The 14,148-nt window shown below is 42.9% G+C and overlaps 1 protein-coding gene across 2 annotated transcripts in view; it reads right to left on the minus strand.

Moving 5' to 3' along the window:
• Positions 1-3,273: 3,273 nt before the first annotated feature.
• The window catches only part of LMX1B (LIM homeobox transcription factor 1 beta), a 90,779-nt gene continuing 79,904 nt past the window's right edge, over positions 3,274-14,148 (minus strand). The window contains exons 3-8 of one of the 2 annotated variants that reach the window (XM_062011705.1): positions 9,859-10,091; positions 7,375-7,553; positions 6,439-6,516; positions 5,968-6,034; positions 5,083-5,223; positions 3,274-3,431 (exon numbers count right to left, since the gene is read on the minus strand). In XM_062011705.1, coding sequence (XP_061867689.1) covers positions 3,274-3,431; positions 5,083-5,223; positions 5,968-6,034; positions 6,439-6,516; positions 7,375-7,553; positions 9,859-10,091 — 856 coding nt within the window. Of the gene's footprint in view, positions 3,432-5,061; positions 5,224-5,967; positions 6,035-6,438; positions 6,517-7,374; positions 7,554-9,858; positions 10,092-14,148 lie in introns of both variants that reach the window. The other variant, XM_062011704.1, reaches the window with a different exon arrangement.

Here is a 14,148-nt window from a genome sequence, read left to right on the forward strand (position 1 = left end):
CTGTAAGGTGCATGTAATAAACTGCTGTCATGACCTCTAGCCTTCTAGCTCCCATATGTGCGATCATTGTGGTTTTCACGGAAGTGCCAGATGCTAAGAATTTTTGGCAAGAGTTTATCAATTTGATTCAGTGTAAGATATTACTGTGATATGGCCCATTAAACATTTTACTTTCACCTGATTGGTGACATTCTCTTGACAATAGAAGAGCAAAGCAGAAATCAAAAAGGTCAGAGGTTGCTACATAACCTTTTACTGCAGGTCTCAGGTTAAAACCACAATGATCACACTCCAGTAGGGTAATTCATTCCATGAAAAAAAGTTACATTTATTTTGCTTTAATGAACTTTGGCCTTTGCCAGATATAATGGGTCCACTGGAAATCATCGGCTATGCATTCCTTCCTTGGACCAGCAGCAATTGACAGTGGCATCGGAAACGTGGTGCATGCCAGAGGGCTTGACTGTTGTGTGCATGGCACCAGAGATAGTAGAATATGAGGGAACAAACAGCTAAGGCATCATCATACAACACACCAAGGGAAAAGTAGATGGTATGTACAAGCAATGAGAAGAAAAAGGAAAAAAGAAAGTGGCAGTCATCCAAAAAAATCAGCAAAAGGTTTTGATTACTTCAGCTAAAAACCGGGATATCTGATTCTTTCATTGGAAATTGTGTTTTCAACATCCAGCCCAGAAGCAGAGGTAGAGTTGGGACAAGGCAGTTCTCCAAACTGTAGGCCACATTACAGTTCTCATTTAAGTCCCTGTAAACACTAAAAAATGCCATTTTGATCCTGCCAGTAATGAGGGATGAAGCAAGGCTGAGCCTATGTATAGAGTCTATAATGTTTGAGATGGTGAAGATGCTTTTCTATGACTCACAGCACAAGGGGAGGGGAGAAAATGTGATGAATCCATTGATCAGTGTTGACAAAGGTTTATAATGGACCATATGAAATCTGCTTGCCTTCTGCCCTGCAAGCAGTGAGGATCACCTGAGTTCTTTATAGATGTTTGCTATCATGCAGAAAGGAAATTGTTATCTATTTTGATACACAAGGAAAGAGAAAAATAACTCAGGGGTATGGGTAAGAAAAGAAAATTCTTCTAATTTCAAAAACATATTCAGGGGGTCACAACCTTCAACTGAAACCCCACATCCCTATCAGAAAGTGAGCGTATGGTCACCAGCAAGCTTCAGGGTGCGAGTGCCCCCTGTCCTGGGCAGGCCAGGCCTGGCCCAGCCTGGCCACGGGAGAGGAGCGGCACCCAACAGGACTCTGCACTGCACACACATGGGCTTCCCCCTGGGCTTTCCTCACCTCCATTAGAGTGAAAGCACATGCACTCATCTTGCAGATTTTTCTTTCTCAAGAAACCTCTAACACTCAGTCTATGCTTCCACGCTGAGGGGAAACATGAGCTTATTTTTTCCCTTGGACCTAACACCTGCTCCTCACCCTCCACCCCTCTGGGACGCAAGCAGGACCTCTGCACCAGGGAAGGGATGGGCAGCTCTTCACAGGGCTCCCTGAAGGATCCTTTGCCAAGGCCATGGAGGTCCCAGGCTCAGGGAGCTGCTCAGGCTGTGGGCCCCCTCCCCATGAAGGGAGACCCAGACAGGGCTGTGCTCCTGTAGAAGGTGCCCTGCCCCACAGGAGACCTGCGGCACTGACCTGGTACCAGTCAGATTAACCAGCGCTTTGGACTTGTTTTCAGCTATTATGGTCAATATATTAAAGGTATTTACTTAAGAAAGTGCCTATCCTGCCAATCTTTCCCCATGAGCTCTATTTTGAACACACCCTATAATTACTGATATTACCCTGGCAAATTTTCCCCATGAAGTTTTCTCCACTAAGAGCCATGACCATACTTGTCTGCCTCTCCACATTATAATTATCACCAGGCAATATTTATAACTATCCTATTATTATTTATGATATTTTATGCCCTATGAAAGCCTATATGACATATGCTCAAACTTCGGCAGCTGAGACATGCAGAGGTCAGCTGGGACATTCTTGCCAATTTGTATACTTGTTCTTCTACATTTGCACTAATAGATTAGTTGGGAGTATTTATTGTAAATGCAGGAGTACTCTTGGTGTGAAACCTGCAGGATGTGGGTTGGAGTCCAGCTCAACATATCTAAACCTTCTGTTGTCATCTCTTTCATACTTTTTCTTTCCCTAGTTGGTGCACACTTCAGGACTTCTGATGATTCAGGCTAGAAGTGTATCAGAGATTCTTGCTGAGGCAAGATAATTAACTAAAGGAGTGCTTAATTATTCCAGATGCACAATGGAGCGTAGCACATTTATGCCTTATGCAAAACATAAATAAACAGAACAGAATGAACAACACATGTTTGTCAATCATTGTCTAGACTCAAAATTTGGCACTGCGATACTTACAAACAAATGTAAATGTTTTATTCTCACACTTCAACAAAAAGTTAAATTAAAATCTCCTGTAAGCACCTTTAGTTTTAATTATTTAGGATCAGTACTAACCTAAATGCCTCTGTCCCTAACATGCATCTCCTTCTCCAGTGTCACACACCATTCTTACTGTGAAATCACTGACATTCTCCACAAATACTACTCTTAACCAGTTTCCTCAGCATCATATGCATAAGGGCTATAAACTAATGAGCAGATCTAGGTTATGCAGAAAAAGTGTAGAAAGGAAACAAATGTTGAACGTCACATTTACATTAACTTCTCACAGTTCAAATGGCAATTTATCCACAACATAGTATGAATCATGCAGTAAGAAAAGGGAGGGATCTCCAGTTTCTGTGATTTATTTGTCATATGGTCAACTGATGTCAGTATCAGCGGCTTAAAAAAAAAAAGTTAAAGCATCCAAAAGAAAGGAAGAGAAAAAGGAGGAAAAAGGATAGCTTTCCACAAAATCCATTTCCTTTATGATGAGTTCAAACCAAACCAAAGGCTGCTGATGAGCAGGGTCTTCTGTTCCTTCCGTGCTTGTCTTGTGGTCTGGTGCAAGCTGGGAATCAAGGGTATGGGACTGGTGGATGTGTTTTTTTAATATATATATGTATGTATGTAGGTAGGTATTAATATATATATACACATACATACACATATATGCACACAGATACAGTCTTCCTAAAAATGCTCTTTGCAGTCCAGAGGCAGCAGGAGTCACTGTGAAGGAAGAGCTGGGCAACATATGGCTGTAGAGTCTGCACTGGAAAAAGTCACTGGCTAAATATACGCCGGCTGTTTGTTTTCTTTTATTTTCATGAGGCGAAATATGAGCTCTGCATAGAGTACAGCCTGTCAATGGGGTTTCCTACTCTAGCCTGCATGGAGTTAACTTCAGAAGAGGCAAGAAAACAGTCGCTCAAGCTAGTTAAAGAGGTATCACTGTCGATATCATGAAAAATGGAGTCGTTTCCTGCAAATGAAACGTATATGTTAAGCTGGATTCTGTGGAGCTGGAGGAGGACACAGTAGACATGGCTGCCCGTGTGTGATGCACTGCAGCAAAAGGGAATGCTCCTGCTTTTGTTTTTACACATTAACGTGATTTCACTCTGAGGCTCTGACCCACAAAGAGGAAGGGTAGTGACCAATTTGCTGAGCTGAACTGGCAGCAGTGCCACCCAAATCTGCAAAGATTTAATTCATACCTGAGTCCGCAGCACAAGAGAAAGTCTTGGCTGACACGGGGCCAGACACTGGGTGTCCGTGGCAGGGAGCAGTGGCCCGAGAACCACAGCCAGCAACAGTCTTCATTTACACATAAAAGACAGATCTACGAATGTGACAGGGACCCAGGAGGAGACCCAGCTTCCCTGGCCTCAAGTGAGCTACAGCTATAAACATGCTTTCATTTCAAAACATTCCACGCTTTTGGGGCTGGTTTGGAACAGCACCTTTTATTTCCCTTAGCAACTAAGATTTCAGCTTACTTCTACCCTTAAGGTAGCAAAGAAAGCTCTGGCTCAAGTCCTGTGAGCACTAAGAAGGTGTTAGTCCAGCTCTTCTTCCTGATGCACTAATCTGAAATGTCTTTCTGCCATCTCCTGCACTTGTTTTGGAGCACAGAACCTGCCTCTCAAGGAGTTTTGTTAGAAAGCCGAGCAAATTGTTACCAACAAAATCATATGCTCATTGGCACTTAAATATCCTCAGCTCTTTACAGCATTTACCAAATTGCCTGCTGTTTACCATGGACTTGTCTCAGTGGGAAAAGCAATAACACAGACTCAAAGCACATTTCTGGTTAGCCTGTGCATGCCATGCTCATAAAAGTGGAAGTGCTGTGCAAGGAAGTGCTCCTGGTCAGCAGAAACGAGTCTGACGTAACAGCCCCTGTGGGCTACAGCAAGGCCAATAATCACAGCCTGAGAAATCCTCTTAAATTTTATTTAAATGCCATACTGCAACTGTCCAGAATAAATTATTAGGCATTTAATGCTTGTGATGCATTTGATGTGCCTGTCCACTCGACAGTGTGTGGTCAGGGAATCATGAAAGGAAACCATCATCTTGACTTTGGGCAGAGAACAAGATTATGCAGGAGAAATGTCCTGCAGTGACACAACTCTTAGTAGCTCGGGAACTGTTCATTGACAAATCCATGCTTCCAATCTGAGGGATCTTACAGGGGTGCTTATTAATTTTGGAACGAATAGATTACTTCTCTTTATTGAAAGAACTTTTTTCCCAAGGCTTCTGAGAAAAAGGAGAAACTTATTAGGGAGATGGAATTTGGTAGTTTATTTTTTCAATGTCTTGGACAGTGGTTTAAAAAAGCGGAGCTGGACAGGTGATGCTTGGTTTATCATTTTTCGGAATTATACTGTGAAATAGTTCTGAAGGGCATCCAGAGCCTGGGATGAGTTCTGTTCTACCCTCATGTGTGTACATGAAAATATACACACAAAGCTGAGTGGTACAAATTCCCTATTACAAATCCCAGCAAAGATATTATATAAGCAAGTAACTCTGCTGAACCCTGGGTGTGTAAACCAGCATAGGAACCTGCTATTTGTGATGTGTTAGAAGGATGCATGCCTTACCATAAGGGTTCATGTGGTCGCCTGGCATTTGTGGAGGAGTCAGACCCTGCTGAAACGGGTCTGTGCCATAACTGCTTTGATCCATTGCTACAATCTGCTGCTGCGGTGGTGCAAGTGGTGTGTAAGATGTCATCATCCCTTCCATTCGGTTGGACATTACTTCTGCAAAGCAAACAGGAGAGCACAGTCACTACTTAGGAAAAAAGGGACAGCAGACAGCAGCATCAGTGGCAATAGTAAACCCAAGTGCAGAGTGAAGGCAGATAGCTGTGTCCTGTCATCCACAGCAGCTTTCCAAATTTTGTCTGAGAGTACAGGCCTGAGTAGTGAGTTGAAAGACTTCTGACTTCATCATCTCTGGAGCTCCTGGGTGCTGGACAGTCTCTTCCCAAAGTCTGCCCTGTGTGTGATAAGCCCTGTTATTCTCTAACTTCTGTTGGTATCAGTTTCTTCTGGCTCTGCATAAAGAGGAGGATTTGAGGCTGCAAGGCCTTGGGATAGTTGGGGAACCTCAAGAGCATCCATGGAGCAGCAGGCCAAGCCTTGGTGCCTCTGGAGGGGCACCCTGTACTGCAGCTGTGGCCACGGTGATGCAGATGCCCAGCTGAGCATGGTGTCAGGAGAAAACAAACAAGAATGTATTTGGAGTGACCCTCCTGGAGATTTCCTCCACTTAAGCACCTCTGCACTGAACATTTCTTCTAGAAAGGAGACAACAGCTTCTGGTTTGGCCCCAGGGGTAACCTGGGGTGGGCACTCAGACACAGCACCTCTGTATGTTTCCACTGATGATGGCACACATTATCCCCAGACTTGTCTATACCCTGTATCAGCTATGCTTAGGCATTACGTGGGAATCTTATAGATTCTTTTCCCCTTGCTTTGTCTTCATCACAAATCCCCTACCTTGTCCTAGTCGCTGTGAGTTCTGTTGCTCCTGCTGCTGCTGATGCCTTCGTGCTAGTTTTTTCATCTGAATAAAAGAAGAACAGAACAATCTCATTTCTCTAAATGCAACAGTTTTGTTTCCTTACAAAACTCTCTGCAAATATTGAATCAATTAATATGGTCCAACTATATTCATGCACACATTGCTGTGGGTTCAGTTTCATCTCTAAGCTCAAGCATTACAGTTTCCAGTTCATATCTGCATGCAAAATTTACTCCCAATCTCATGCTGCTTTGAGCACACAAACTTAAAGTCTGTGTTTGAGAGCTGCCTTTCTTGTATGGATGCAGACAGTAGTGCATGCAAACCAGGTACAGTTGAGTCCCTGGGATCTCTGTGCCATGTGCTGTACTACATCTGCTGGAAGGGGAAATCTGTCCTGGAGGACAATTTGTGTTTTACCTTTGTGAACTTGACAAACAACCTACCTTTGCTCTTTGGTTTTGAAACCAGACCTGAACAACTCGCACACTAAGTCCTGTTTCAGCTGCTAGTGTTTCTCTGACCTACAGGAGGAAATGTTTAACAATGTAATTTTTACAATTTTTAAAAACCTAATAAGTTACATTAAAAGGAAAGCCTGTACTTGCAGTAAAAACTGTGCATACAGATTTCCTGTTGTAATTCCTCATATTTTGTAAAGCTTGTTGAAGTTCTGCCCTTCGTGTCACTGTCAGTTTCATAAGCACTGAATAAACAGTTTGAGCTGTGTGAAATTACACTAAATCATATCATAATTTTTATTTTAGCCATAAAAGTGCTCTGTGCAAAAAGATGCAAATCTGGCTGTGCACCATTTTCATATTGTTGAGGTACAATTTCACAGTCTAAAATGGCAAAAAGACACATTGCACTGGCCTAAAAGACATACTTCATAGATCAACAGGAGATTGTTGCTTTTGGATTCTAAAGCCTTTTTTCCAATCGAAATGAGGAAGAAGCAGTCACTTAGGCCACTTTTTGAAAAGACTTGATTTTCACCATCTTTATGGGTGAAGCAACACATAAACAGGCTAGGGTTAAGTTGCATAAAAAAGCAAGACTGGAAGGACAAGTAGTGGGGGCCAAAGCTGAGCACCCAACTCACCACACAGTGACTCCCTCTGTGGCAAAAGCCATGTGTTCACCTGGGTTCTGAGAGTTAAGGCCTTTTTCCTCTTTTATAAGTACCAAATATTGCTGTTCAGCAGGAATCAGTCATACTGCTGCTCTGCATACTGTGGGTAAATGTCCAGAAGTAACAGTGAGGTGGTTCATCCTGAGCTGTTGATCACTCTGTGCTGAGGCAGTGTTTGGGTGACCATTATCCCATGCTGGCCTGGTCTCTGTATTCACCCCAAGGCATCTGCTGCAGCAGCACTTACCTTCCTACAGGGCTTGGAAGACACTTCAAAGGATGCTTTGAATGCTCGTCTCTGCTGGGTAGTAAGTATCGTCCTTGGTCGTTTAGGTCTTCTGGGATCCTTCCCATCATCACTTCCTTTCCCTTGGGATACTTGTCCTTTGGCAGGCTTAACATCTCCATCTTCATCATCGCTTTTAACTGGTGAAAAATACGAAATTGTACACGTTCCACCAAGGTAACAGGGTGTTTGGGAACTGCTCTGCAGCTGCCAAACTAGCCTACAGGTACAACTGTTACTCCATGTTTGTTTGAATACCTAAAGCAACTGTGGGCAGGGAGTATCTCAGATTTGTGTGCACTGCCAAAATCTAATGCCACAAAAGCAGCCAAAATCAAATGCCACGAAAGCATAAAAATGTGTTTAATTTTTAATTGAGAGCATAGGACTGATTGGGGATGGATATTCAGAGCAACCAATCAGATGATTTGTATCTTCTGTAGTTAAATTCCAAATATTCGTCCACTCTGTTGATCTTGCCCGTGTTAGTACATTGCACTGGGAAACCTCAGCCCCAGTGGCAAAGGTTGAAAAAAACACAGACTGTGTTGTGAAAAACAACTTTTCAACTCAGCATATTTTTTTTCACCAGACTACTGATTTTTCTTCCAGAAAACACGCATATACTATTATAGGCACTTCAACATGAAGAAACACACTGCAATTTTTATAGACTCAAAGATTATGTTTTGGGAATTAACAAATTAGACTTTAATTCATTTTAGGTTCTAATTATTATGCACCTAGCAATCTAATCACCTTTTACTTTAATAAGCATCTTTTGCCTAATGATTAAAGAGAAGTTCAGTCACTTTAATAACCATGCCATTATTAACTTTCCAGCATGCCATTTCTAAGGAAAGGTTTGTGAGGATTAAGATTGGTCATTGGAGAGTTACTTTTGTGTCCAGTGGATAAATATTTGATTGGAGAAGGACATGTTCTCAGCCAGAGGTATGTGCAATCATTTGCTCTCACACAGGCATTTGGGAGACCTGTGTTTCCAATGTATTAGACAATGGGAGACAAAGCATCCCATTTAATTTGTCAACTTGTTTTTCAGGTTTGGGTTTGGCTAACAGAATAATGAGGGGAAAAAACCCAAACCAAACCAAAACAAAAAAGGAATCTCTGGGAGTAAGAAACTGTCCTTTGTGCCAAGGGGAAATGAAATCGAAAGCCAGGCCCTTTTGTGCCATTCTGGTAGCTCACTGCTGGTCACAAAGCAGAAAATCGGGCCCTGAAGAAGAGCCCATCCATGCCAAGAGCGTCTGTCCGGCAAACAGCAGCCACGAGTGCCCACATGGAGGGTGAGGAGGGCAGAGAGGAGAGTCCTCATGCCCACTGCTGCAGCATGGGACCGTCCTGCACACGCGGCTTTCCACAGGCGTTTTTTGGGGCAAAGACAGGCAGACAGCAGGATGCTGGAGCTGACAATGAGAATGATGTGCTGAAGGGCAAGTGGGAAACTCACGTGCCTTGGACAAATTCACAAAAAGCCCAAGCCCAGTGATGTGAGATTTACAGAGCAGAGCATTCAAAGTCCTGCAAATACAGCATGGCAATAAACAGCATGCTGCTCCAAGGAAGGAGCCAGTCCCACATGGGCTGCTGAGTCAGCAGCCACCTTTGTCTTGCAGCATTCCTGACATGAAAATATAAATTCTGGCAACGTGGATATGGCACTGAGATAATCAGTATAATTACTGTTCCTAGCTAAACTGGAATAATGCATTTGCCCATAAACCTGAGGCAAACGTTCCTGTCATTTGTACACTTAATTCAATGGTAACTGCTGACTTTCTTACACATTTTCTTAGGAAACATGCATGCAGTCATGATGGCTGGCAGTCATCTGTGTGCCTCACTTCTGTGCCTTATATACCATATGAACCATAGTGCAGCTTTCCTTGAGACAACACATAGGTGTACGTCGTAGGCTGACACCAGAATGGGGTTCAGACACAAAACAGCAGGTAGGCAACACAGATGATCAGAAACTAGAGCCTCAGCAGCTGAGAAGAGATGTACTGACAGGGAGAAGTCAGGAGTGCCAAGCATTGTAGTTGACTTGAATGCATCCAGAAACAGATTCCCCTAAGGTCCTCACTCAAGCTATTGCTTTCTGTTTTTCTTTTTGTGTGAGTCCTCTTGCCCACCTGAATGGACGTAGACATGCAGGCAGCCTCACCAAGCAGGCAGCTTGGTCTTATGGAAAAAGAAATGATGAAAACAAAAAGTTTTTGTCCTTTACCGAGCAGCAAGTTAAGGAAGAGACTCAAGTTAGGGAGAACAGACTGCAAGTAGGTTTTTTAACCAGCTAATTATCATGGGTGGCATGTCCGCATAGATAAAGTGGATGTGAAAACAGAGACATTTTTCTATAAGAAAGTTCTATAAACCCTTGTGGCTTTTCAAGTTGGAGCATGTGTGGGAAAGTCTCACCTGAGTCTGAGTCGTCTGGGCTGACTGAGCTCAACAAGTCTTTCTCTTTTTCATAGTCACTTTTGCAGAGCAACTGCCCTTCCTTAAGAACAAATTCGTCCCCTTTCCTCAGCTGTCGTTCACAAACACAGCAGCAGAAGCAGCTTAAGTGGTAAACACACTCCAGGGCTCTCATCACGAATTCTGTCGGGGCGATCTTTTCCATGCAGCCACTGCACTTAGCAGCAAACAGCCTGTAAGAAAGAGAGGCAGTAAAGTCAAAGGGAATGTCAGGTCATACACTGCATGAATTTAAATATAGTAACTACAGATCAGCTCAGCACATGTTTTTGCACACTGCAAGACTTTCATCCTTGGTCTTGAAAACATCACATATATGCACTTTATTCAAATCAATTTTTTTAGTCTAGAGATTCCCAAATCACCTTTGCTGGATAGAAAATATACTAAGATTTGTCCTTATCTCACTGTTTTGCTCCTCTTCAAAATGAGAAAAAAACTGCTGTCAGAGTTTGGATAACTGGTTCAAAACCAAATTTATTTGAATTCACCTTCTAGAGGAAGAGCCAATTCATGCTTTGCTGTACACAGCCTCTCTGGTTTCAGCATTTAAACTCTACTCTGATTAGATTTAATGACTTCCCATTTTTGGTATTCCCTGTCTCTGAGAAGGCTGACAAAATGAACAGAGAAACGAGTATGAAAACTTAGTGCTATTGCTGAGGAAAAGACGCACACATACGCAATGGCACACGTGCAATTGTTAGAGAGGAGTGAAATAACACGCCTTTTCTTTGGATGTTGTGTGTGTTAAATGGTGTGAAACATCCTTTGGCAGAAATAGGCAGTGATACAATCTGCTGAATTACCCCCGTAATCACAAGTTCTAGAATATACACTGTATTCCAGACTAGTTCTTACTAAACTCTTAGAAGCCCCCTCTTTCATCCATCATTAATTTTCTAAGATAAAGTTAGAACAATTTAGATTAATTTTATTTTGCTTTTCTAATGGCAACTGGGAATCTCCCTAAATGGGCTTCACAAAGAGGACTGCTTCAAATAAAGATGAATAGCTAAGTTACATCCCTGTATCACACAGTGAGCTTGGTGATTTGAAATTCAGTCTTTTAAGGCAATACATCAAAGTGCAAGGTGCATTAACATTAACATTTCAGCAAAGAAATTAACAAAACTCCACCCAACTGTTCACAGGGGAAAAAGGAGATTTCACCTTTTAGGATGGGATATGTCAATTTTTTTTGTTTTTTAATTTCCAAAATTAGCACCTTTTAACAGCAAAAGGCAATTATCTTCAATTTTAGAAGGAACAGGCTTGAGAGTTACTCATTCCTCCAAAGCCTCCATTTTGTCTGAGCTCAGAAGTACAGCAAAATGGCAGTCACTGTCTCCTCAGCAAAATGATGGAGTCACCATCAGGGAAAAGAAAACATAAAAACATTTTCATACAGCATTCAAAGAAAAGCTGAGTGTCCAAGAACTTGTGGGTTTCCTCTACCTGTATCTTTCAATCTACTAAGAGATCTACGCCATCAATCTTGCTGGCTCGGTCCATACCTTTGCACGACCACAGCCAGAAGGGAACAGCCGTACATCACACAAACCACGCAAGGTGGACTACGTGGCTCTTTTTTGGGTACATAATGAATCTAATCTATTAAAAGGAAACTGATGCCATACTGGGCCCACAGGCATTGCTAGTAAATAGACCACTTTGTTTCACGCAGCCTGTTGACTTGTCTACAAGGTTTTTCTTACAGTGCTTTAGCTAGTAAATTCTTGAGCAGGAAATATTTTTATCTACACACAATAACATATCTGAAAGGATTAAAACACAAGGGGGGAAAAAAAGAGCAAACAGATTTTAAGCACTTAAAAAAGTTGTTTCTATTTAACTGCTTAAACCTATTTGACTCGGCTTAATTAAGCTCGTATCTTTTGTCTGAAGACTGTTGTTATGATGGAGCACGCTTAAAGACTCTGAAGATTAGTAAATCTGCTGTGAAGGCATCCGGCTCCCTCAACTGGCATCAGTTCATTTATACCCCTGTGACAGCAAACCTGTGCACGCTCCAGTAAAATTCAATCGCCGTCTGTCAGGAGGAACCGCGCGGCCCCGATGTGCGGCCCCGGCTCTGCGGGTGCAGAGGGGACAGCCAGGGCGCGAGAGGCGGCGGCCGCTTCTGCAGCCCCGGGCCCCTCCTTGCGGCACTGCAAACCGGGGCTGCCACTCCGCCAAACCCTTAAAAACCGACCTCAGAGAGCGACCGCGATCCCGCCGCTGCCTAAAAACCGGTGCCGACGGGGCCCCGGCACGGTGCTCGCGTTCAGGCGAAGGACGCAGCCGTGTCCCGGCGCGGAGCCGGCGAGAGCCGCGCGCGGTCCCGCCGAGCCGGGGCGGACGCGCAGAGCCGCGCAGCTCCGCACCGCCGGCGCGGGATGGCGGCGGCCCCGCAGGGGGAAGCGGGGGCGAAGGCCGCCGGGTGCCGCCCGTTTTCTTCCAAGCAAACCACAAAGCAAGCGTATGTGCAGTGAAAGTGAACGCACAAACGTAACAAGATCTATAAATGGTTTTAAGCAGGAAACGCCGACCCCGCCACAACTGGGACATAAAAATGTACTTTCCTCTAAGCCTCGTGCTGTGGAGTGTCCCGTCCCCCTGAGCAGCACCCTTTGCCGCTGAGCTGCTTCGTGGAGCATTTGGGGCTTCCCCCCCCCCCCCCTTTCTTCAAAGTAAAAGATGTCTAACAGATAGACAGAAGATATTTTGTTATTTATTGGCAATTGACTATCGCCAGAAAGATGGTGCTTTCCCAGCAATGTTTCCAAACGCATTATTTTAGTTGTAACGAATCACCTTGTCATCAATGCAGTATTAACTCATTCAAACTAGAATTACATTTGCCTGATAATACTGCATGGACTTCACCTCTTCAATTTGTCCGCTGTCAACAGAATACAACTCCACACTCTGTTCTCAGGTATTCTGCATTACAACGAGCACTCACACAAACACACGCACATGCATACTGCATTGTGTCGGACTTAACTCTGAGATGATAAAATATTCATTAAATCTATCTGAAAAGGTATTTATAGGTACATTTCTTCAAGTTTCACTGAGTAACCCACGGTTACACCCTTTTTTTTTTTTTTTTACACAGGGAAATCTCACAACAGGAAACTAATCTTGACAAATGACCAGACTTTGGTATCTGTGATCTAAAACACTGCTCATTAGACTGTTCATTTTATAAACGAATGGTAATAAAGCTGTTAAGAACTGTAGGATACCAGGAATACTTTACAGATCACCCCTTTACAGATTTCAATCAAAGCCATAAATTTGAAGGGGAGCACACAGATACTCTGTGCTGAGACAAAGACTGTCCCACACCAACCACATTTAAAGTGGTATTCCTTCTGCTTTCTATACATTGTACAAATAATTTACATAACTGACTTTTTACACTCATGGCTGATTATCTCCATCTCTCTCAATGTCAAACCTCAAAATCCTTGGACTTGTTCAAGTATGTGGAGAGTTGAAATCAAATGCCTTTATTAGAAGCCCCAGGAAATCTCCAACTCCTAAGCACAACGAAAACATTCCAAAGAAAATTGTTCAAAGAGGACAAAGGAGAAAAGCAGAACAAGAAAACCTTGTTTTGAATCAACGATTGCAAGAGTTTTATAAATAAATTCTGTTGCCTGGATAATTTTGAAAGACAACTCAATAGGTTCAGGAGTTTTTAAGTGTGTTTGCCGCTATGCCTGAAACACTTAAGGGATTCAGCTGAGCTAAAGCTTGGAACAATGGCCTGTCTGTCCATCTGAGTACTTGTCATAAATGCTGTGAAGCGACTTTGCAGTGCTAAAGAGTCAAAAAAATCTTCACCAGCTAAAACTGGGTGAACTTAAATTAATTTTGCATATATATTAAGGGCAATGAAAACACCAAGACACGTGGTCCTGAATTTAAACAGTAGATGAAAATGTTCACCAGCGGAAGAGACCATAAAGATTTTATTTGTTAGGATATCCCTGTGAAGTTCAGGCTGAATCAGTAATCCTTAGAAACAACCACAGTTACATGATCCATTGTGCCTTCCTGCAATGGGCACAACCATCTGGTGTTTAATACATACTACTGATTTATTATCTCTCGTGCAGTTATCTTGCAGTAAGTTTGACCCTGCTATGCTCACGGCTTTGCTGTTTACTCTTCTGATGTCCTGACAACCCATCCTTTACCTTCCTATTGCTCACT

The sequence above is a fragment of the Colius striatus genome, chromosome 19 (assembly GCF_028858725.1).
Source record: "Colius striatus isolate bColStr4 chromosome 19, bColStr4.1.hap1, whole genome shotgun sequence".
Classification (NCBI taxonomy): Eukaryota; Metazoa; Chordata; class Aves; order Coliiformes; family Coliidae; genus Colius; species Colius striatus.